The sequence below is a fragment of the Apus apus genome, chromosome 2, assembly GCF_020740795.1.
Source record: "Apus apus isolate bApuApu2 chromosome 2, bApuApu2.pri.cur, whole genome shotgun sequence".
Lineage (NCBI taxonomy): Eukaryota > Metazoa > Chordata > Aves > Apodiformes > Apodidae > Apus > Apus apus.
Window position 1 is genome coordinate 80,724,259 of NC_067283.1, and position 21,118 is coordinate 80,745,376.

At 35.7% G+C, this 21,118-nt stretch overlaps 1 protein-coding gene across 1 annotated transcript in view; it reads left to right on the forward strand.

Moving 5' to 3' along the window:
* DNAH5 (dynein axonemal heavy chain 5) overlaps positions 1 to 18,921 on the forward strand; it is a 119,515-nt gene extending 100,594 nt beyond the window's left edge. Inside the window, exons 64-79 of the mRNA XM_051610258.1 lie at positions 427 to 582; positions 1,001 to 1,183; positions 2,776 to 3,019; positions 4,147 to 4,261; positions 4,709 to 4,899; positions 5,535 to 5,656; positions 6,582 to 6,731; positions 8,391 to 8,636; positions 10,184 to 10,403; positions 11,057 to 11,262; positions 12,051 to 12,254; positions 12,771 to 12,986; positions 14,085 to 14,297; positions 15,628 to 15,780; positions 17,639 to 17,870; positions 18,749 to 18,921. Coding sequence (XP_051466218.1) covers positions 427 to 582; positions 1,001 to 1,183; positions 2,776 to 3,019; positions 4,147 to 4,261; positions 4,709 to 4,899; positions 5,535 to 5,656; positions 6,582 to 6,731; positions 8,391 to 8,636; positions 10,184 to 10,403; positions 11,057 to 11,262; positions 12,051 to 12,254; positions 12,771 to 12,986; positions 14,085 to 14,297; positions 15,628 to 15,780; positions 17,639 to 17,870; positions 18,749 to 18,900 — 3,003 coding nt within the window. The 3' untranslated portion in view covers positions 18,901 to 18,921. The remainder of the gene's footprint in view (positions 1 to 426; positions 583 to 1,000; positions 1,184 to 2,775; positions 3,020 to 4,146; positions 4,262 to 4,708; positions 4,900 to 5,534; positions 5,657 to 6,581; positions 6,732 to 8,390; positions 8,637 to 10,183; positions 10,404 to 11,056; positions 11,263 to 12,050; positions 12,255 to 12,770; positions 12,987 to 14,084; positions 14,298 to 15,627; positions 15,781 to 17,638; positions 17,871 to 18,748) is intronic.
* Positions 18,922 to 21,118: the final 2,197 nt, after the last annotated feature.

Below are 21,118 nucleotides of genomic sequence, written 5' to 3' on the forward strand. Positions count from 1 at the left end.
TTTAATGACTTCTTCAATATAACCCCCTAATTTTTAAGGGAAAAAAAAAAAAAGAACCCTAATCTTGGAATTGGCCTTACTGATGTTTGTCTTGGTGATGTTAATTTTAAGATAAACTTGAAGGTGATAAAAGGTTCCTGTGAATTTCTGGTCTGGCTGCGCTTATACAATATCAAAAATTTAAGTGCTCAGTGTTGCTTTTCTTCTACTTTTGCAGCTGAAAAATAGAAGTATGCATACAATGAGATCTAAGAGTATGGTACACCAATGCTACCTTTTCTTGTGGTCAAAATTCTTGGCTTAATCCTAGTCTAACCATAGGATTATTTGTTTTGTCAGTAATTTAAATAAAATAATTTTAAAATATAAAACAAACAAAACCTTGCTAACTGGACTTAACATATAGGTCCATGATTGTATTTTTAGATCACATCATTAAATCACAAATATTTTAGAAATCACTTGGAAGACAGCCTTTTTTTTGGAAGACCTCTGTTAATAGAAGATGTTGGAGAAGAGCTTGACCCAGCACTTGATAATGTTTTGGAAAGAAACTTCATTAAAACAGGTGCTACCAACAAGGTAAAAAGAAAAGAGCAAAAGTGGAAAATTGTCCCCCTCGCCCCACCACTTGCCCTCAACAAAACAACTCCTATTATGTATCTGCCTACAAAGATTAAACTCATATTTAAATTTTATTACCACTAATACAAAAATAGAGTTTTAAGTTTTAAGATCACAAATAGTTAATATATTTAACCTATAGCATTCCTCATGCCTTTGCTTATGAGTTTTAGAAGAATTGAAATAATTTGTGAATTAATAATTTAAAGTGTTCCACTGATATTCTCAGCAAATTGTTTGCATCACACATAAAATGTGAAGCTGGACTTCTACACTTTTGAACAGAAAACCGTAACCTCTGTTTTTACATGCAGTATCTGAAAGGGTGTGTATTGATCTTGATATCTCAAGACTTCTTTTTAAACATTTTCTTAAGGTGAAGGTTGGTGATAAGGAAGTAGATGTTATGAATGGTTTCAGACTCTACATTACTACACAACTGCCAAATCCAGGTTACTCTCCTGAAATTAATGCTCGTACCTCCATCATTGACTTTACTGTGACCATGAAAGGTCTTGAAAATCAACTCTTGGGCAGAGTAATTCTCACAGAGAAAAAGGTAAAATAATTAGTTGTATCTTTTTCCTGGCTGTATGTCTTACATTTACCCGTAGGTGGTTTTACTTTCATTTTAGTATATTAGTCTTTATTCCCATATTGCAGGGTAACTTTCTGGCTCTCTCTATTGTGATTATTCTTAATGTAATCTGTTTATGAAGATTTAAAAGCTGGCATAGAAGACTTCACTTTCTTTAGTTTGGCCATTCTGTTTCCAAATTGTTGCTCAGGCTCAGGAGGAAAACTTAGCCTTCTCTTTTTTAAATGCATGGCACTTCAAAATATGTTTAACCTTATAAACTGAACTCAGTAAAACATGAAATTTAATTTGGCTCAGGATGATTTGTCAGCATGATAATTATATTTAATTGGATGCTAACATTCCTTTAATACTATAGTTTAAAAAATTGTTTCTGCTTCATCAAACTTGCATAATGCTTGCCTTGCTTTATGACTGGTACCTGCTTTTCTTTAGTTCCATTAGGCATCAGCTGATTAAAACGGAGTTAACCGTAGTTTTCTTGTCATTCTTCATCAATTTTTGTCAGAATCTTCTGAATCTGTATGCATAGCTTCTAAGTTATGTGACATTTACATTGTTCAATGACAATGGTCCAAATAAATCTTCTCTACCTGATGATGTTTCAATATAGTTTTTGTACAGTGACAAGAAAAGAACTTAAATTTGGTAATGAGACGGGGATGATTTTTTCTTTTTTGAATTTCCTTTTTAAGATAAAAGGACTTTCTTTGAAAGAACTAACACTTGGAATACATGGGATTGTAGGCAGAATTGAGTACTGAGAAGGCCATCAGTTTATAATGTGGAAGAAAAAAAAGCAGTTTGAAAAGTTGCAACAGTGCTGCAAATCTGTATAAATGAAGCCTACTCAAATCCAGGAGTAAAACGTTTTCTTTAAGCCTTCCTAAGGTCTCAAGTTCATGATGCCTTTAGTACTATGAGAGAGATCATGTATTTGCGTCTGTTTCTTTGGAATAGTTGCAGCCTGTCTGTAGTGCTAAAGTGGACTTGGCAAAGAGGGTGTGAACACACAGCTTCCAAATTTGGAGAGATGTTATTGAACTATCCACCAGACCTTTGTAAACAGTGAAGGAGTACTTCTGTAGACATAGCCAATATTTTTACCAGTTGGCTCACTTACTGTTGAGTCTTAAGATTAATATTATTCTTGTCTTTTGAAAGACTCTTAATCCATCCTCTGTTTTTATTTCTTTTTACCTCACTGAATTGAGATGTTTTGTCTGAGGGATTCATTTTTAGTAACTTTAATTTAAAAAATATAGAAGAATGAACTGAAAGACCATTTATCTGTGATGAACATATTTTTCTATATATTTTAAACAGTTTTGGTTTTATTTTTAATGGAAAGCTGTAATCAGTAGGTAAAAATTTTTTATATATGACCTGCTGTGAGAAATACCACTGAAATTCTTTCCCAAAATTAATGCAGTTGTGCTTGACCTGTACTGCTTTAGTAGGAACAATACTTTTAAAACTACATACATAAATATATTTTGTTTTTATTTCTGATTACTTTCCTGTTTTCCAAATATTACTGTGTATTCCAACAGGAATTAGAGAAAGAAAGAACAGATCTTATTGAAGATGTGGCTGTGAACAAAAGGAGGATGAAAGACCTAGAAGACAACCTTTTGTTCAGACTTACAAGCACTAAGGGTTCTCTGGCAGATGATGAGAGCCTGATAATTGTATTGAGTAACACTAAGAAGACTGCTGAGGAGGTAACACAGAAACTGCAAACTTCTGCTGAGACTGAAGTACAGATCAACTCAGCCCGTGAAGAGTACAGACCTGGTGAGTGAAGGTAGTGATGAAAGACAAATGACTTGAATGGAGGGTTAAACCAGAAATACTTAAAAGGAAGAGATATGGTAGGATGAGATCAGGAAGACCATGATGTGGAAAGGATCTGTGTTTTCCTATAAATAAAGTTTATCTAGGAAATGTCATCTTGAGCTATGGTGGAGAAAATAGTCAATGTTATGCTTCATGTAGAATTTGTAAAATGTAATGGTTTATTCTCTTCTGAGACTTCCCGTTGCACTATACGAAAGTGTACCTGTCCATCTAGTTTACTGAATAAAACTTGGGAGGGCTTGGTTGTTCTTTCTCAGTTGTTAAAATGTTGACACTTCTTATAGATGGTCCATGAGACAAGTCAATAGAGTATATAGGTAACTGTATATTTGAGTTCAACATATTGACATTATTTTTGAGGGCCAGTATAATGGTAAATGTTTTTGTATCTGTTTGGATGAATGCTTCAGGTATCCTGTCATAGATCCTTAAGTTATTGCAGTCAGCACATTTCATCAGCCTTTTGGCTTTTAACTAACAGGTGAAAACATGTGAAAAAGGTGGAAAAAAAGATGCGCTCTGGAATGAAGTGTTATATCTGTATTTTAGGAAATGAGTAAAATTGTATGGTTAGTGTACCAGAAATCATTGCAGATTTTGTAAAACCTTAGTATTTCAAGTTAAATGACTGCTGAAAGTAAGTTAAGTCACTGCCGGGTAAGTTACATAAATACAGTTCATTTGGCTTTTATATGACTTCTGTAAATATCTGTAAAGAGAAATTTGTTTAGGTATTCAAACAGTACTTCAAGCCATCTTACTTTCTATATGTTCTACTGTTGACGTAAATGTTGTCGAATACCACCCAGATGCTCTCCATATGTAGTGATATTTGCAAACCAGGTGTTACATAGCATGCATTAGCTGTAGAGAAGATTTTTTTTTAGTAATGCATACAAGAGGATTAAGTTAACATTTTAATTATTTTTCTGGCCAGTAGAGAGTGGAGCAACTCAAGGATCTGCAGTTAGTGTTAGCGTTAAAATCATTGTACTTGTTGTAGAGAGTTAAAGTTTTTCTACTCTTAATTTCTGCTTTGAACACTCTTATTTCCTGTCCTTCAGTTGCAACTCGAGGTAGCATCTTATACTTCCTTATTACTGAGATGAGCATGGTCAATGTGATGTATCAGACTTCGATTCGGCAGTTTTTGGGGCTTTTTGACAGCTCCTTGGCCAGGTAATTTAGCTAACAAGTTTAATTTGTGCTTACCCAGTCCTAGATCTGGCTGTAGTACAGTAAAAACTTGTAAACGAATGCCAGAAAGAAGAGCATTGCTCGTTAAATTTTTGACAGTTATCAACTTAAATACCCATAAGCCTTTATCTGTTAATTACTAAGGCAAAGAACCTTCAAATGTATTTGAAGTCCTTAAAAATTAGGCACTAGGTTACTAAAAACCATTATACTGTGTTGATTTTCAGCTGTGTAGAAAGGCTTTATTAGAAAGGAGTTCTTTTTTCTTTTTGCTCCTGAATGTTGCTAGCTTGCAACAATTCTGTTTGTGATTTATTATTTTTTCATGTTTTGAAAATTCTAAACTGTAGCTTTATGTCTTTTACATAGTATTTGCTTTAATAAAGCCTTTGCAAATTGACATGCAACTGCCGACCTTTCTTCCAACAGGTCTACCAAGAGCCCTGTAACAAGCAAAAGGATTACTAATATTATTGAACATATGACATACGAAGTGTACAGATACACTGCCCGAGGACTCTATGAGGAGCACAAATTTCTTTTCACATTATTACTTACACTGAAGATCGATATACAAAGAAACAGAGTGAAGCATGAGGAATTTCTGACACTCATTAAAGGTTGGAACAACAGAGCAATTATTAAATAGAGCATATACATTATTGTAGAAAATTTGGGAGCTGTCGTTATATCTCTGAACTTGTCTCCTGCTGCCTTATGCACATGAGAAGTCTGTCAACTAAGAGTATGTTATAATTCTCTTCTGGCGATTAAAAATCTGGATTCTTGTAACTCGTGTTTTCTTTTTATTTTGTGTCAGCTTTCTTAGATTCATTTGAATTCCAAGAAAGGCGTATTTATTTCATTATCTACAACAACATAAAATCAAAGAACAAAAAAACCTGAAATTAAGCTTTTTCAGTTTTTCCCTCTGTAAATTCAAGCACTTATTCTTTTACAGTAAAAAAATAGATTTAGCTTGTAATGGAAGCTGTCATTAATTTAAACAAATTATGTTTTAAGGTAGGGTGAAAAATAAGGTTTGAAAATGAGTTTTGCAGGTTACCTAACTCAGAAATTTCTTTATGACTGTCCTTAGTTACTAAGTCGTCTTTCTTCAGACGGGAAGACATGAAATAGTCTTGAACTATCTAGTTTACATTTTCTAAAGAGGTCCAATTTTTATACTTTTTTTTTTTTTTTTTTTGGGTGTCTCCAACAGTTCTAATTCTAAGTAATTCCTAATTTCTTGAAGGTGGTGCTTCCCTAGACCTTAAAGCTTGTCCTCCTAAACCAGCTAAATGGATCCTGGATATGACTTGGCTGAACTTGGTGGAGCTCAGTAAACTTAAGCAATTTTCAGATATTCTTGATCAAGTAAGTAAGAGCTTTTTACAAGGAGTCTCTTGTTTGACAGGGCTCATCTGGTAATGATCAAGGCATTTGGTGGGAAACTGGGTTATTTTATAAAACAGAATGAAACTAACAGCAGATGGCCATGGTTATGACCCTAATTGCTTAGCAACCTGTATTGATAAAAAGACTTAAAAACCCCACAGGAAAATAAGAAGAAAATATAACATTTCACATCCTCTATAGTGAGAAAAGTTTCATATTAAGATACAGCTTGCTATTATCCAGTTCACATAATGCAACTTGAATCTTCTTCTGTAAGGTTGTTAGACTTTCTTGCATCCTTGTTTTGCTCTCTTATGCTGTGTTTTATGATGCTTATTCCAATATTTCTGTGATTACATGGAGTATAAGAGTTAGAGGAAGAGCATTTAGTAAATTCAACAGTTGTATGAATAGCCTGAATGGACATTAAGTGTATGGTAGCTAATGGAGTAAGTAAACAGCATTTGGTGTATGTGAAGAGTACATTCTATACAGTCATATGGGGAGCAATTAAGTATCTAGTGTTCTCAAAGCTGTCTCTGACCCTAGCTGTCTTTATTTTGGCCTTGCTAGGCTGTTATATCATTAATGGAAAATATTGAATAGTAGCTCTTTATTTTTTTTCAAACTATGAACAATTAAGGCCATTGTTGAATTCTACAGTTTTGCACTTGAGATCTTAAAGTGGTTTTTTTTTTGTTTTTTTTTGGGTTTTTTTTGGTTTTTTTTTGGTTTTTTTTTTGTTTTTTAAATAGCCTTACTAAATCTGTGCTAACATTTATAAACAAATGCCTGCATGTAGGTTACGTGTCTCCGACCCTCATTAAAAGTTTGTGACATGGTGACAGTTGAAATATGACTTGTCTGTTTAGTGAGATTTCCTCCTTTGATGGCATAACTGCAGATTTCCAGAGCAGAGAAACAGTGGAAAATCTGGTTTGATAGTGAGAATCCTGAAGAAGAACTGATTCCTGGTGACTATGGTCAATCCTTGGACTGCTTCAGACATCTTCTTCTTATCAGATCATGGTGTCCTGACAGGACCATGGCTCAGGTACATTTATATAGCTAACATTGTCTATTTAGGTGTCATTAGAATAATAGTAAATGGATTGAGTTCAATTATTATTGTTATTCTTATTTTTTAATGCTAAACTTCTTTTTGTAAAGGACCTTTACATTGCATTTTCTGAAATTATTTTCAGATAATTTATGCATTCATTACGAGGGCAGTGTTAGAAAAATTATTTCAATACATTGAACAAATATTAGCCAATGATTTTACTATGAAGATAGGATTTCATCTGGAAATGTAAATGCATGTTCAGTTCTGCTTTATCAGTTTGGAAGGTATTTTTTACTGTCCTTGCTGATATTACTCACTGAAACTGTAGAATTTATCCTCATGTTAGGCTGAAGTACAATTTTTTCATTAACTTAGTTGGCTAAGAGTAAAAACATGAAAGCTATTTAATTCAGGAACCATTTGTTGTATGTAAGGATGAGACCCACCTTTGAAAAATCTGTATTAAGGTCTGTTCAAAGTTTTTAATTTAAAGACATCATTTTAGAAACCTGCAAAATATAAAAATACATGTTATTAAGTGGTTGGACCTATTTTTAAGAAAAGGTCAACTTCTAACAGCCTATTCGTAGAGTTTATGTTCTTTCCAGTGCAAAAGAATAAAAATTATGCTTTTGCCAACAATTTCAGAGCAATGGCTGGCAATTTACTGAAATCAGAATGCACTACTAAAAGTGTGGTATTTATTTTGTGGATGCCAACCTTTAGACGATGTGACTGCACTTACAGACAGTCTTGACACTTCTTGCTGTAGCTGTGGTCAACAGAAGGTTAAATGGTGCTTTATAGTTATTATCTCAGATGTGCACTGTGTGACTGAAACCAATGATGCAAAATTAATTTCTCAGTTCTCTTAAGGGGGGGAAGATACACTTTCATTTTATGATGGTTTAATGAAAACTGACAGTTTATCAAATGCTGAATGCTGAATATCTTCTGTTGCTGAGAAGTGACCAACAGGTATAAAAGAGGATTGTTCTAAACCAAAAGCAATGTAGTGGGAAAGAATACAAGAAAGATAATCTCAGACTGTTTGAAAGAGCCTTTTCTGTTTCTTAATAAAAAGGAGTGATAATCTAATAATTTATGAAATAAATAAATAAGTAATTACAGAGATAGTCTTCATCTGTGCATCTGGATCTTCTACTTAGTGATGTTTTCATCATTACTACTATTAATTAATTGTTTGTGTAAATGTGAAGGTGGGAAGAACCTAACACCTTTGAAGAATATCTTCTTTCCTCCTTTTTTTCTCTAATACTTGGAAAGGAAAGCTAGATTTTAAGTTAGAGGTTATGCTGTCTACTGGAGATACCTTGCTAATGGTTTAATAAGGTTATTACTTTTATTATACTGTAATGACAGGTATTATATATAATAGTATGTGAATATATATGCAATAGAATAATATTTTTTTATGTTTCATTGGTTTTGTAGGACTGTAAGAAATAACATCTTCAAAGACAGTATGCTATGTTGACATATTAAAAAAATATTGCATATTTGTATTTCTCATATAAATGTATAGCAGCCTTTGCTCCTCAGCCTACTTACTGCTTGTATTTACACTGGTAAGAAAACAGTATCATATTATTACATCACAGGTTAAATTTATCCTTTTTAATATAGGCAAGAAAATACATCATTGACACTATGGGGGAGAAATATGCAGAGGGAGTAATTTTGGACTTGGAGAAGACATGGGAGGAGTCAGATCCACGTACTCCACTCATATGCTTTCTTTCCATGGGCTCTGATCCTACGGACTCAATTATTGCTTTGGGAAAAAGACTGAAAATAGAGACACGTTGTGTTTCCATGGGCCAGGGGCAAGAAATTCATGCTCGTAAACTTCTACAGCAGACAATGGCTCATGTAAGAGAAAAAAATCTGAATGTTTTTTGTATCTCTATTGAACTAAAATTCTGTCATGAAAATACTGTTTTGGGGGGTAGTTAATGCTGATGCAAGAAAGTATCTTTATTTGTATAAAGAAGTGCCCTAAGCAATAGAACTGTTTTTTCACAGTTATTTAATTAGCCACAACCAATCTTTTAATGCTGTGCAGACAGCAGTGGTTTTAATATAAAATGGAGTTTTTATAGGTAGTTGATTGATTAATATAGCTGAATTGATTTTTTGGATTGCATGAATATTAAATATTCTTTAGCAAGCATTTCACAACATTGCTTCAGTTTTGTATTTTTACTAATACAAACATTTTGTGAAATTAAGAAGTTGAATTCCAAATATACTATTGATAGTTACATAACCTGGAAAAAAACAAGTCTGTGTAGCAAAATATTTTGTATTGCTGTGATCTGGATTTTGTTTTGGGATGGATAGCACAGGCATTTTACAAGTGAAGCAAGGATGAATTAAAGAATAACATTTCCTGTATAAAAAAGAAAAGCTGAGATGTTCCAATTTAGCATGCTTTACCCATCACGTGGTAGTACTGCTGCACCTGCTGATTGAATAGATTAAACTTCTTGTGCTCCTGTGTTACGAGCTTCTTCCATGTGTGTAAAAGCAGTTTTTCTCCAACTTCTGCTTCAGATTCTCATTTGAGAACTTCATGGTAAGAAGAGCTAGTTAGCAGTTAAGATGAGAAGAAGCTCCTTCAAATAACAGGGAAGAATGGCTCCTTTTGTTTTTTTTTAAGAGAAATGCCGTCACTTTCCCTCACTGTTTCACATATCTTCTTAATGAAGAAGTATGTGAGGTGTCTAATGCAGTATCACAATTCATATGAGAAAGTTTGATATCTATTGATTGATAGAAATAGCTTAAGTAATTTTTGGCATTTTTTTTCCAAGCTTGTGACCCTTGTGAGAAGCAAGGTTTAGCAGCTTGCTCTATCAAGGTACTTCTGAGCTCCCTTACTTAGGGTCAATGAAATCATGGGCTCAGCTATAAAGTAAAGATTTATCAGTGTTTATCAGCTCTGTACTCATGTCTAGATATGTTTTAAAGGTACTGAAAGAGAAAAATTAGGGACTGAGATGACCAGATTGGACACATAAGGACCACTTGTTTAGGTAATAAAACCAAAGAAGCTAACAACACCTCCAGAAGGAGCAGCCCACAGCTTAGCTCACATGAGCCTTCTCTTGGAGAAAAAAGACTTTTAATTGCATTTGTGCCATTACTATGGATACTGTTCTCTGTTTGTACATTAAATGTACATAAAACCAAATGAATAAGGCCTTGGTTTTGATTTGGTGAGCCAGTGGTGCAAAATTGACTGTGGAGGATTTCTTCCTTTAACAGCCCTTGTAAAAGCTGAAATGTGCTGTATTTTGCTATGGCTTAGATGTGTTGGCTTTGTTCCTAATCTGCAGCATAAACAAATAGTGATTTTAACAATTTCAGTTTATGAACAATGTTATTTAAGTGTATATTCTGTTGTTTTAAACTAGGGAGGTTGGGCACTTCTGCAAAACTGCCACCTTGGACTTGACTTTATGGATGAGTTGATGGACACTGTAATAGAGACAGAAACCATCCATGAAAGCTTTCGACTGTGGATGACAACTGAAATTCACAAACAGTTCCCCATCACCCTTCTTCAAATGTCTATTAAGTTTACTAATGAACCACCACAAGGACTCAGAGCTGGACTAAGGAGGACATACAGTGGTGAGTGGTAGAGTCAAAATGATTCAAAATTAAATTTTGCTAATATTTGGACTCCCTAGTGCTGTCATGTGGTCACACTGTAGCTACTGATAGTAGGTGTAAGTTATTATGAGGACCTGATTGAAAGGATGCTGAGATGCATCTTGATCCTGGGTTTCAGCTAGAAGTTGTGAAAAACAAAACCAAAATCTGCTGGAGCTCTATTTCCAGAACTAACTGGACAGCAAAATGCTTTTTCTTTTCTCAAATGTTGACTTCTAACATCTCAATTCAAAATGTATAAATTTTTAATCTTGTGTCTTTTGGCAGAAAGGCGACATGTTAATCTTTGTTGGTGATAAAGTGCTCTTCACATTTCATAAAATAAAGTTCTGTAATTTAAAGCGTCAAATTGATGTGAATCCAGCTATTAGTAAATTGTGGGTTGTCTTTTGTTTGTTTGTTTGTTTTTCCCCCTGAAGTTTACTCTCTTTATTTGAGCAATTGGATGGCATGCTTTGAACTATCTCTAACATAGAACAGTTTGTAGGACAATAATTTACTCTTGGGAGAGGTAGAGAGCCAACTGAATATCTGTAAGAATTATGTTTTTAGAAGTGGTTTGGAAAAATACTATTACTGTGTTTCTTATAAAACCTCCTTACAATCAATAGGTGTCAGCCAGAATTTACTAGATTTCAGTGATATGGTACAATGGAAACCACTGTTGTATGCTGTAGCCTTCCTACACTCTGCTGTTCAAGAAAGACGCAAGTTTGGATCTCTGGGTTGGAATATACCCTATGAGTTTAATCAAGCTGATTTTAATGCTACTGTGCAGTTCATTCAAAACCACTTGGATGCTGTGGACGCCAAGAAGGTAATTCATATTTTTGTGGGGAAGGTGGATTAGGGCGATAGATTTTTCTAGTAGTGGAATGTAAATACATAGTTCCAAATAACTGAAACATGAACATAATTTTAAATTATTATTTTGTTTCTTTCCACAAATATTCAAGATTCCAAGTATACATGTATGTAGAGCAGGAGGCTGAAATTAGACTTTTAGTCCTGGGAATGTTGAATTTCTGTGTTAGTGTATACATGACAATAAAAAACCAAATCCTTCCCAGCACAAACTTCAGAAATAGAAACCTTAGAAGTATAGACCTTTTTTCAATGCTTATTGAGTCAGTTAAAAATGGACCACTGTTTTAGAAATATTAATTTGTTTAAATGTATTTTTAATAAAAATATTAAGATTTGGCTCCTCTAACCTATCTTGGCTGCATTATGAAATAGAAAATGGCTTTAAATGAATAGTTCTCTTACATTCCTGTCTTTCACATGCTCAGTTGTCATACAGAGGTCTTTGCAGATCACTTTGCGATTGGCATTTTAAGTGAAGTTGAAAGCATGATTAGAGTGTAGCAATATTCCTCTTGCCCAGATGCTGGAATAGCCTCTTGAATTACTTGTCAATAAATTATAAATTGTTGGAGAAATTCTGGGAATGCAGTGTTATAAGAAAAAAAGAGTGATAATAGAATAACTTTCTTCCAAAAGGGACAGATGCAGGACTTGGTAAATCTATACCAACTGTTCTTACTAAGGGAGATGTAAATAGGCGCAGATTAGCTAAAGGCAGTGCTTTCTGCTTGGTTTTAGGGGATCTCCTGGAATACTGTTTGTTACATGATAGGTGAGATCCAGTATGGTGGCCGTGTGACAGATGACTATGACAAAAGACTCATGAACACCTTTGTAAAGGTTTGGTTCAGTGAAAATACATCCAGTCAGGAATTCAGCTTCTACAAAGGATATAGCATTCCCAAATGTACTACGGTGGATCAATACCTTCAGTACATACAGGTTGGTAAATGGAAGTTTCAGCACAAAAAAACCCCAATTCACTTGTTTCTCACAAATTCTTGGGTGCCTATTTTGTCTTTTGTTCAAAGCACATGTTTTTTTGATCTTATTCTTTTTTATTATTTATTTTATATTTGTCTTTTTGCTCTCTAAAAGTCTGCATATCTGTTGGTGACAACTAATTATTGTCAGCAATATTGTCATCATGACAGGAATCTTCTTTTTCATGTGATTTGCTTGAGGAACATACCTGAAGGCATAAATTTATTAAGGAGGGCAAAGAATGGAATCAAAACATTGGGTACAACCTCCCAGAAATTAAAAGTATAAATATATGAAAGTACAAGCTGACTATTAAAATAGCATATAGAGGTTAAAACTGAATTTGTGTTAACCTTGGTGTGACTTGGGCTGTGACATGACAAATAGATCACAGCAAGTTATTTGCCCTAAGACTGTTTTAAGACATCTAGCCTCTTTCTTTACAATGTACTCTTTTTGTATTTTACTATGTAGAGTCTTCCAGCTTACGACACACCAGAGGTGTTTGGTTTGCACCCCAATGCAGATATCACTTACCAAAGTAAACTTTCCAAAGATGTATTGGACATCATCCTCAGTATTCAGCCTAAAGATAGCTCTGGTGGAGGAGGTGAAACCCGAGAGGCAGTTGTAGCCAGAGTAGCTGATGATATGCTGGGAAAACTTCCTGATGATTATGTGCCATTTGAAGTGAGTAAATGAAATTCAGTCAAAAACATTTGCTTCATCTTGCTTTGTGTGAATTTTTAAAAAGAAAAAAAAAAAAAGGAACAATGTTAATTTTCTAAAAGCCTGTCTGAATTCAGTCTTACAGACAGTACTTCAAAAACATAGTCTAAAGGCATTTGACCAGACTCTTAACATTTATAGTGAAGTCACTAAGCGTGCACTGAAGTACTTGCATAAGAGCTTTTTCAAAATATTAAACCACTTAATGCTTAAGTTGTTATTTACACTATGGGGGACATAGGATCATCAGCTTTTAGCTACATTTGTTGACACTCTAGAGAAATGAGGTCATGTTGCAATTGTATTCATGCTTCTAAGAGTATTACAGCTTTTACCTATGTATTACTTTGGGATTCATCTTACAACCTGAAGATGTTTTTAGGATGTTTTCTTCTTCAGTGAAGTGAATGCTAAAAAGCTTGTCAAGTATAGGTTTCATTGATTGGAGCCTAGTGTTAGTATCTCAGATTCCATATTAACACATAATAGCCTAGGTAATTATAGTTGTAATGGACATTTGCTGCCTTGCAGCCATTTCTTTTCTGAAATACTAACTTTCTTTCTGCTTATATGGAAGATGGAATGACTCTCAATGTGAGAATGTCTTCATATGGTTAGAAAGCATAGTTGTTGTTAATTTTTTAACTTTACACATTTTATTTAAAATATATCAGCAAGTTTTATTAGAATTCAAGACTACTGGACATTGTGATAGTTCCCAGGGATTGCTGATAAACAGCTCTACTATGTTGAGGCAAAGTGGCTGGGGCAATCACTCATGATTTTTTTGTGCAAAATGAACCTTGGGAACTGTCTGTTGGAATTAAAGCCAAAATCCTCGAAATGGGGTATGGCCTACATGCTGTTTAAATGGTGTTAGCTCATAGAATGATATACAGACTAAGTAATGAGCTAGACTGAAAACATAGGCAGTCTTAGTATCATAGATTTCTCTTGGAACAAATCCTGTATTTCTGTCTGGCAGAGGGTTCAAGGAAGATGCTAAAATGACCTTTACTTTTTACTCCTGTTGAAGGATCTTTGGTTTTGTACCTACAGGTAAAAGAGAAACTAAAGAACATGGGACCTTTTCAGCCTATGAACATATTTTTGCGACAAGAGATTGAACAAATGCAGAGAGTTATTTCCTTAGTGAGAAGCACTCTGACTGATCTAAAACTTGCCATTGATGGGACAATCGTTATGAGTGAAAATCTGAGGGATGCTTTAGACTGCATGTATGATGGAAGGGTTCCTGCTAGCTGGAAAAAAGTAGGTGTACATCACAAACACAAGTGTTAACTAGAACTGTGCAACTGCTGGAGTGGATTTTGGGCTACGATGAACAGTCAAAACAATCGCTCTTTCATTTATAAAAATAGAAATAAATGTGGGAGAAGCAGATATTTCCCATTTTAACAGCCTGTTGCATATTCACAGGATAAAATCTAGAGAGAATATTTAAAAATGTGAGGATGAATTTTAAAAAATAGCACCCACACTAATTGCTATTCTGTGAGATTAAGACTTGTATTTGTGGAATCACGGAATAATAGAGGAAGGAAGGGAGATAGTCTAGTTTGAATCCACTTCAGAAAGCAGGGTCAAATAGAGCAGGTTTGCCAGGACTCTTCAGAATCAAGAGTCCAAAACATCATAATATGTATAATTTACACAGGGAATATTAAGAATAGAATTGTAGAATGGTTTGTGTTTGAAGTGACCTTAAAAAGAATTTCATTCCAACATCTCCCACTAGACCAGGTTGCTCAAAGCCCCATCCAACTTGGCCTTTAATGCTTCCAGGATAGGGGCTTCCACAACTCCTCTGGGCAACCTGTTCCAGTGTCTCACCACCCTGACACTAAAGAATTTCTTCCTAATGTCTAACCTAAATCTTTCCTCTTCCAGTTTTTAATCCATTACCCCTTGTCATCTTGCTACAAGCCCTTGTAAAAAGTCTCTCCCCAGCTTTCCTGTAGGCCCCTTCAGGTACTGGAAGGCCACTTTGAGGTCTCCCCAGATCTTCTCTTCTCTAGGCTGAACAACCCAACTCCCTCAGCCTGTCTTCCTAGCAGCGGTTCTCCAGCCCTTTGGTTATCTTTGTGGCCCTCCTCTGGACTCACTCCAACAACTTCATGTTCTTCTTATGTTGGGAACTCCAGAAATGGACTTGAGGTCTCACAAGAGCAGAGTACAGGGGGAGAATCACCTCCCCTGACCTGCTGCCCATGTTTCTTTTGATGCAGCCCAGGATTCTGTTGGTGTTCTGGGCTGCAAGCTCATGTTGAACTTCTCATCAACCATCACTCTGAAGTCCTTCTCCTCAGGGCTGTTCTCAATGCATTCTCTGCCCAACCTGAAATTGTGCTTGTCTAAATCGCATGGTAGGCATGAATTTGAAAAGAGCAAGAGTTTGCTTCACATTTCAGAGGATGCGACATTTACCTACCAGGTTAAAAGTCAAGATATTAAAAATAAGCTTTACATTATTTTATGTTGTTTACTACCTTGTGAAGAGTTACTTTTTCTTGATGTGCATATGATGTTTTAAATCTGTGTGATTAAATTTAAAACCAAATATGCTGTTTACTATTTTTAGGTATCTTGGGCTTCCAGTATACTTGGTTTCTGGTTTACTGAGCTTCTAGAAAGAAACAACCAGTTTTATGGTTGGATTTTTGCAAGCCGACCAAACTGCTTCTGGATGACAGGGTTTTTTAATCCTCAAGGATTTTTAACTGCTGTGAGGCAGGTAAAGTGTGTTTAAAGTCTCACTCTGCTTATTCTTTGACATACTTAAAAAAAATCTATGTATTGTGTGGTGAAGGCCCAGTTGTACCGATGGCTCTGTCATGTTAGCAGGGCAGATATGTGACTGCGTAACTGTCCAACATTTCCTAAGGGTTCTTCTTCTGCATGTAATTTTTCAGTACATCAGCCACTAATGTGTTAAAATATATTTCCTACTTTGACTGAACCCCATGTATCTAGGGGCTACCATAATGTCTCATGTTACCATTAATATCCTTGAGATGAGGTGTTAAGCCCATTAATTTATTTTCCTTTTTTCCTCTCCCTTTTGGTCTGTGTTCAGTACTTACCTGGCTGGGGACTTGCCAAAACAGCCGTTCAGAATTAGTCTTATATAATACTTTTGCAGCTTACTAACAAATTCAGTCTCTCTTAATGGAATGGGAAAGGATTTCCTTTATTAATGTGTACAAAGTATGAAGCTTGATGTATATATTAATTTATGTATCTCTGTCAACTTCATGATTGTGTTGGCTGTTCAGCACACTAATTGCATTTGACAAACATTTTACTTTAAAAGGAGGCAATAAATACTGATGTTTTTCGGCATAAAGGAACACGCTGGAGACAATAATTGTCTGGAATCTGTAAACTGGGAGAGAATACTCAGGTGGGAATCCAGTGGGACCTCAGAAAAAAGCTAACTTTTGGAGGAGAGAAGGAAGATTTTCAGAGAAGAAAAATCTCCCCTCTTGTTCTTAGTTTTGAGTAGTGTAATCTTTGCCTGTCAAACTGAAGTTCTAACTGGTGACCTACTTCTACTAAAATTGCAAGCATATAGCCTTGGGCTTATATAACTTCTCTTCCTCTCCTCTTTTCTTTTGGGCCCAAGCTTGTGGAAAGGGTTTAGTAGCAGGATCTGAAACAATTGTAATCTACAGAACTTTCTGGTTCCCTAAAAAGAGAATGTGGGTACATAACAACATAGTGTCCCAAGTAAAAACCTAAATAACTTTCTGGGTTTTGCTATATGGCCGAACAAATAGAAACAAGAAAGATGAAGCACCAGGATGATCATTGTACTATAACCCTGCTGCTCTTTTAAAGCAGCTGGTTAACTGCAATATGGGTTAAACATTAATTCCAGTTACTTCAAGCAAAGATCTTGGAAACATAAGGCCAGAATAAAACCTAGGTCTGGCATAGCTTAATGGCATGGGACAGTAAGGAATTGGGAAAGATAAAGGAGTGCTGTCCTGTGCACTAACTAGCTGACTAAATTTGACATATATGTTGAATCTTAAGCATGTCTTTCTTCAAGTGTTCTCTGGGCATTTTGCAGTCTCTTTATGTGTGCTTTAGAGCTGAGTGAGTTCCTACTATTTATTCAGAGTGCAGTTAATTAAGAGTATAGGTACAGGAAAAATAAAGTCACCCCAGAAAATAGGCAGAAAATTATGCATTTTCCTATATCATTTGAACTGTTTTACTTAGCATGTACAGTTTGTTTTTTCATCTCATGAAAGCTGTGAAATTTTCATATTCACAAGAGCCAGTTACCATTGGTCTTCAGTGGTTGTGTTACTTGGTATGGTCTTATGATACTGTATATAAAAGAAACACTGAAAATAAAATATAGCAGATAAAGTACTCAAAGCTTTCTTATCGTACCATGCCATCACTAGCTCAGAGAGAAGTCAAACTGCTGTAAACTTGGATATCATTAAAAGTTCTATTTTTTTTTTTTTAATTGAAGAGGATAAGTTGTGACCATACAATTATGTTTCTAATAAATGCTTGGCAAAAAAGGCTCTGTGCATACATAGGTATGTAACCTCTATACTTTCTGTTTTGAGCAGGAAATAACAAGGGCTAACAAAGGGTGGGCTCTTGACAGCGTAGTGCTGTGCAATGAGGTCACTAAATGGATGAAGGATGATATCACCAGCCCTCCTTTGGAAGGTGTCTATGTGTATGGGCTGTATTTAGAAGGAGCCGGTTGGGACCGACGAAACATGAGACTGACTGAATCTAAGCCCAAAGTTCTCTTTGAGATGATGCCAGTGATAAGGATATATGCAGAGAATAATAGTAAGTAAATGTATTGTAAAGGATGATATTTTGGTAGAATTCAATGTAACTTTTAGTTCAACTACAAAGAAGTTTTTTGCGCTTTAGGGATTTAATGAGTGTCACTATTCATTGTATACGCACTGAATCTTTTTCAGTGAGGGGAATCTTCCCAGTCTTCCATATAAAAAGTTTTCAACCTCCCTTGATAATTGATAATAGGCACTTTCCCCCCCTGTATTTTTAGATAGGTGTCTACCTTTTGGTCTTAATGCTGTTAATAACATTTTAAACCCATGACAGATGAGGTGTTCTCTGCGTCTTCTGACAAACATGCTTGCCTTCAGTTTTCCATTGAAAATATGTGTCCTAGATTGAGAAGATTAACATTTATATACATAAACTCTGTAATCTCTGTAGCCTCCGTTACCTAAGCCCATATAACCTCTTTCCCATGTAGAATCATAGGATGCATTGGTTTGGAAGGGACCTTGAAAAGTCATCTAGTCCAAATCCTCTCCCTGCAATGAGCATGGACATCTTCAGATAGTTCCGGTTGCTCAAAGCCCTGTCCAACCTGCCCATGAATGTTTACAGGGATGGGTCTTCTACCACCTCTCTGGATAACCTGTTCCAGTGTTTCATCACCCTCACTATTACAAATTTCTTCCTTATATCTAGTGTAAATCTACCCACTTTTAGTTTAAAACCAGTACCCCTGCAGCTGCCAATAACACAGTAGCAAACAGTGTGAGAATCAAGAGTTTTCTTTGGTGGTCATGGAGAGCTGTGTGCTATTGAACTTCAATTAAATTTTACATTTGCCTATGGGCAGTCTTTTAGAGCCATGTTTTTTTCAACCTCGTTTCATTGTTTTTTATGTCTCTCTGTCTTTTCAGCTTCAAAAGATCCACGCCTGTATTCATGCCCAATCTACAAAAAACCCATTAGAACAGATACGAATTACATTGCTTCTGTGGATCTTAAAACCCTACAGGCTCCAGAGCACTGGATACTGCGTGGGGTAGCACTTCTTTGTGATGTCAAGTAATGTGGAAAAAAAAAAAAAGTTTCTAAGTTCTTTTCTGTTATTAAATGTAAACATTAATATGTAATTAGCTATACAATGGATCCCTTTGAAAAATATTTTTTCTAAGGCATAGACTCCATTATGGTACTTTTAGAAAATTGTTCTAACAACAGGCTCATAAATGCTAATTCTTAGAGTGTTAGTTTGGTAAACAGATCGAAGTTCTACTCTTGATGTATTGAGGAATAGTGACAAATATTTTGTGTTCCTATCTTGCTATTGTGTACTGAATTTTACCTTAAATAAAAATTCATTGACTTAAACATCATGACTTTTCAGTGCTAAAAATGCTTGTATCAGGGTTTACCTCCAAGTAGCTAAATGCAAAGAGCTTTTTCTTTTTTTACTCCTTTTTATTTTATTTTCTTCTTATTTTCTTTTTTTTTCTTCTTTTTTGTGGTTTGTGGTTTTTGTATGTGTGTACCTATGGAAAGCTAAGCTCAGCTGCTCATTCATATTAGTTAATATCACTGAAGGTGTTTCTCCAAGATGTGTGTCCTAGCTGATTGTTTCTAGTGTGCTTACTGTCTAAATAAGGAAGTTGAGACTGGAAAAATGTTCATAATCGTTTCACCACTTGGAGAACAAGTTTGTCATATTAAATAGGAAAACAAGCATTTGACAACTGCTGTAATGTTGAAGTGTTGTGATTTTTTTTTTTTTTTTTTCCTTTTTTACTTCTTTGCTGCAGTATTTTTATCTAAACTAGATAGGAAACTTTTCATGTGGGAATCCCTCTTAAGAGGCAAATGTTAGCAGCTCCGTTTGGTTGAACACTATTTGCTTCACATATCCAGCACACTTGTTTAATCATCAAAAAAGCCAGTGTATTTTTGTTGCTGAGTCCAGTAGGCCTTGCATATTAGTGGACCACTAGTTATTCACACTAACAGGTGCTGCAGAAGAGGAAGCAGAAAGAACCAATATTTCTGGTGTATCTGTCATACATAAATGCTGCAAAGGAGACACTGCTTTCAGTTTTCATAGAATCATAGAATCATTAAGGTTGGAAGGGACCTTAGCGATCATCAAGTTCCAGCCCCCCTGCCATGAGCAGGGAACCCTACCACTAGACCAGGTTGCACAAAACCTTGTCCAACCTGGCCTTAAAAACCTCCAGGGATGGGGCATCAACAGCCTGCTTGAGCAACCTATTCCAGTTCCTCACCACACCTACAGTGAAGAATTCCTAAAATCTAACCTAAATCTCCCCTCTCTCAGGTTAAAACCATTACCCTTGTCCTATCACTATCTTCTCTGATGAAAAGCCCCTCCCCAGCTTTCCTGTAGGCCCCTTTCAAGTACTGGAAGGCTGCTATAAGGTCTCCCTGGAGTCTTCTCTTTTCCAGGCTGAACAGCCCCCAACTCTCTCAGCCTGTCTTCATAGCAGACGTGCTCCAGGCCTTTGATCATCTTCATCGTCCTTCTCTGGACCCTCTCCAATAGGTCTGTATGTTTTATGTCAAATCCATACACATAATTTAAAGGGTGCATTAATTAGTTTATTAAATGGATATGCATATGAAATGAAGCATATGAAAATCTCTTTAGGAAATATTATTTATTTAGACAAGGCAATAAGTAAATATAAGATGGGAGGGTTGAATTGCTCTTTGCTGGACTTTGGAGCACCACTGTAGTTTTCAGTGAGTGAACTGTGTACATTTTTTTCAGTGTGACTTTTTATGCAGGTGTTGGGGAAAAGGGTAGTTCCCCAGATAAATACACACAGGTGATCCTAGTTATGCCAAAGGCTGTTAGATTAGTGAAACAATTGATGTTGGCAGTCACTGTTTCTGTTTTGTTAGCTCTGTTTCTTAAGAGGCATTGCATTGGCTCTTTAGGTGTCTTAAAAACCACAGGAATGGAACGCTGAGGCATGGGAAGGTTCAATGAAAAGCTCTTTGAGCTGCAGTATCATGTCAGGGGCCAGAGTTGGTAACCCTGCTCTCCCAGGGTTCTTTTTTTACTTGAACTGGGGGACAATGGACTTGCCTAGCAATCACTGATCTGTGGCAGACTCTGATTATGCTCATCAGACCAAGCCCTGCCTTTCTGGCATGACCTCAGATCTGCCGTGTTATTACAGCCTCATCTGGCAACCAGCTGGCCCTCGTTGCTATCATGAACCTGCTCTGCTTTTCTGTTCAGGTGACATGGGACTGTGCCCTTGTTGGAG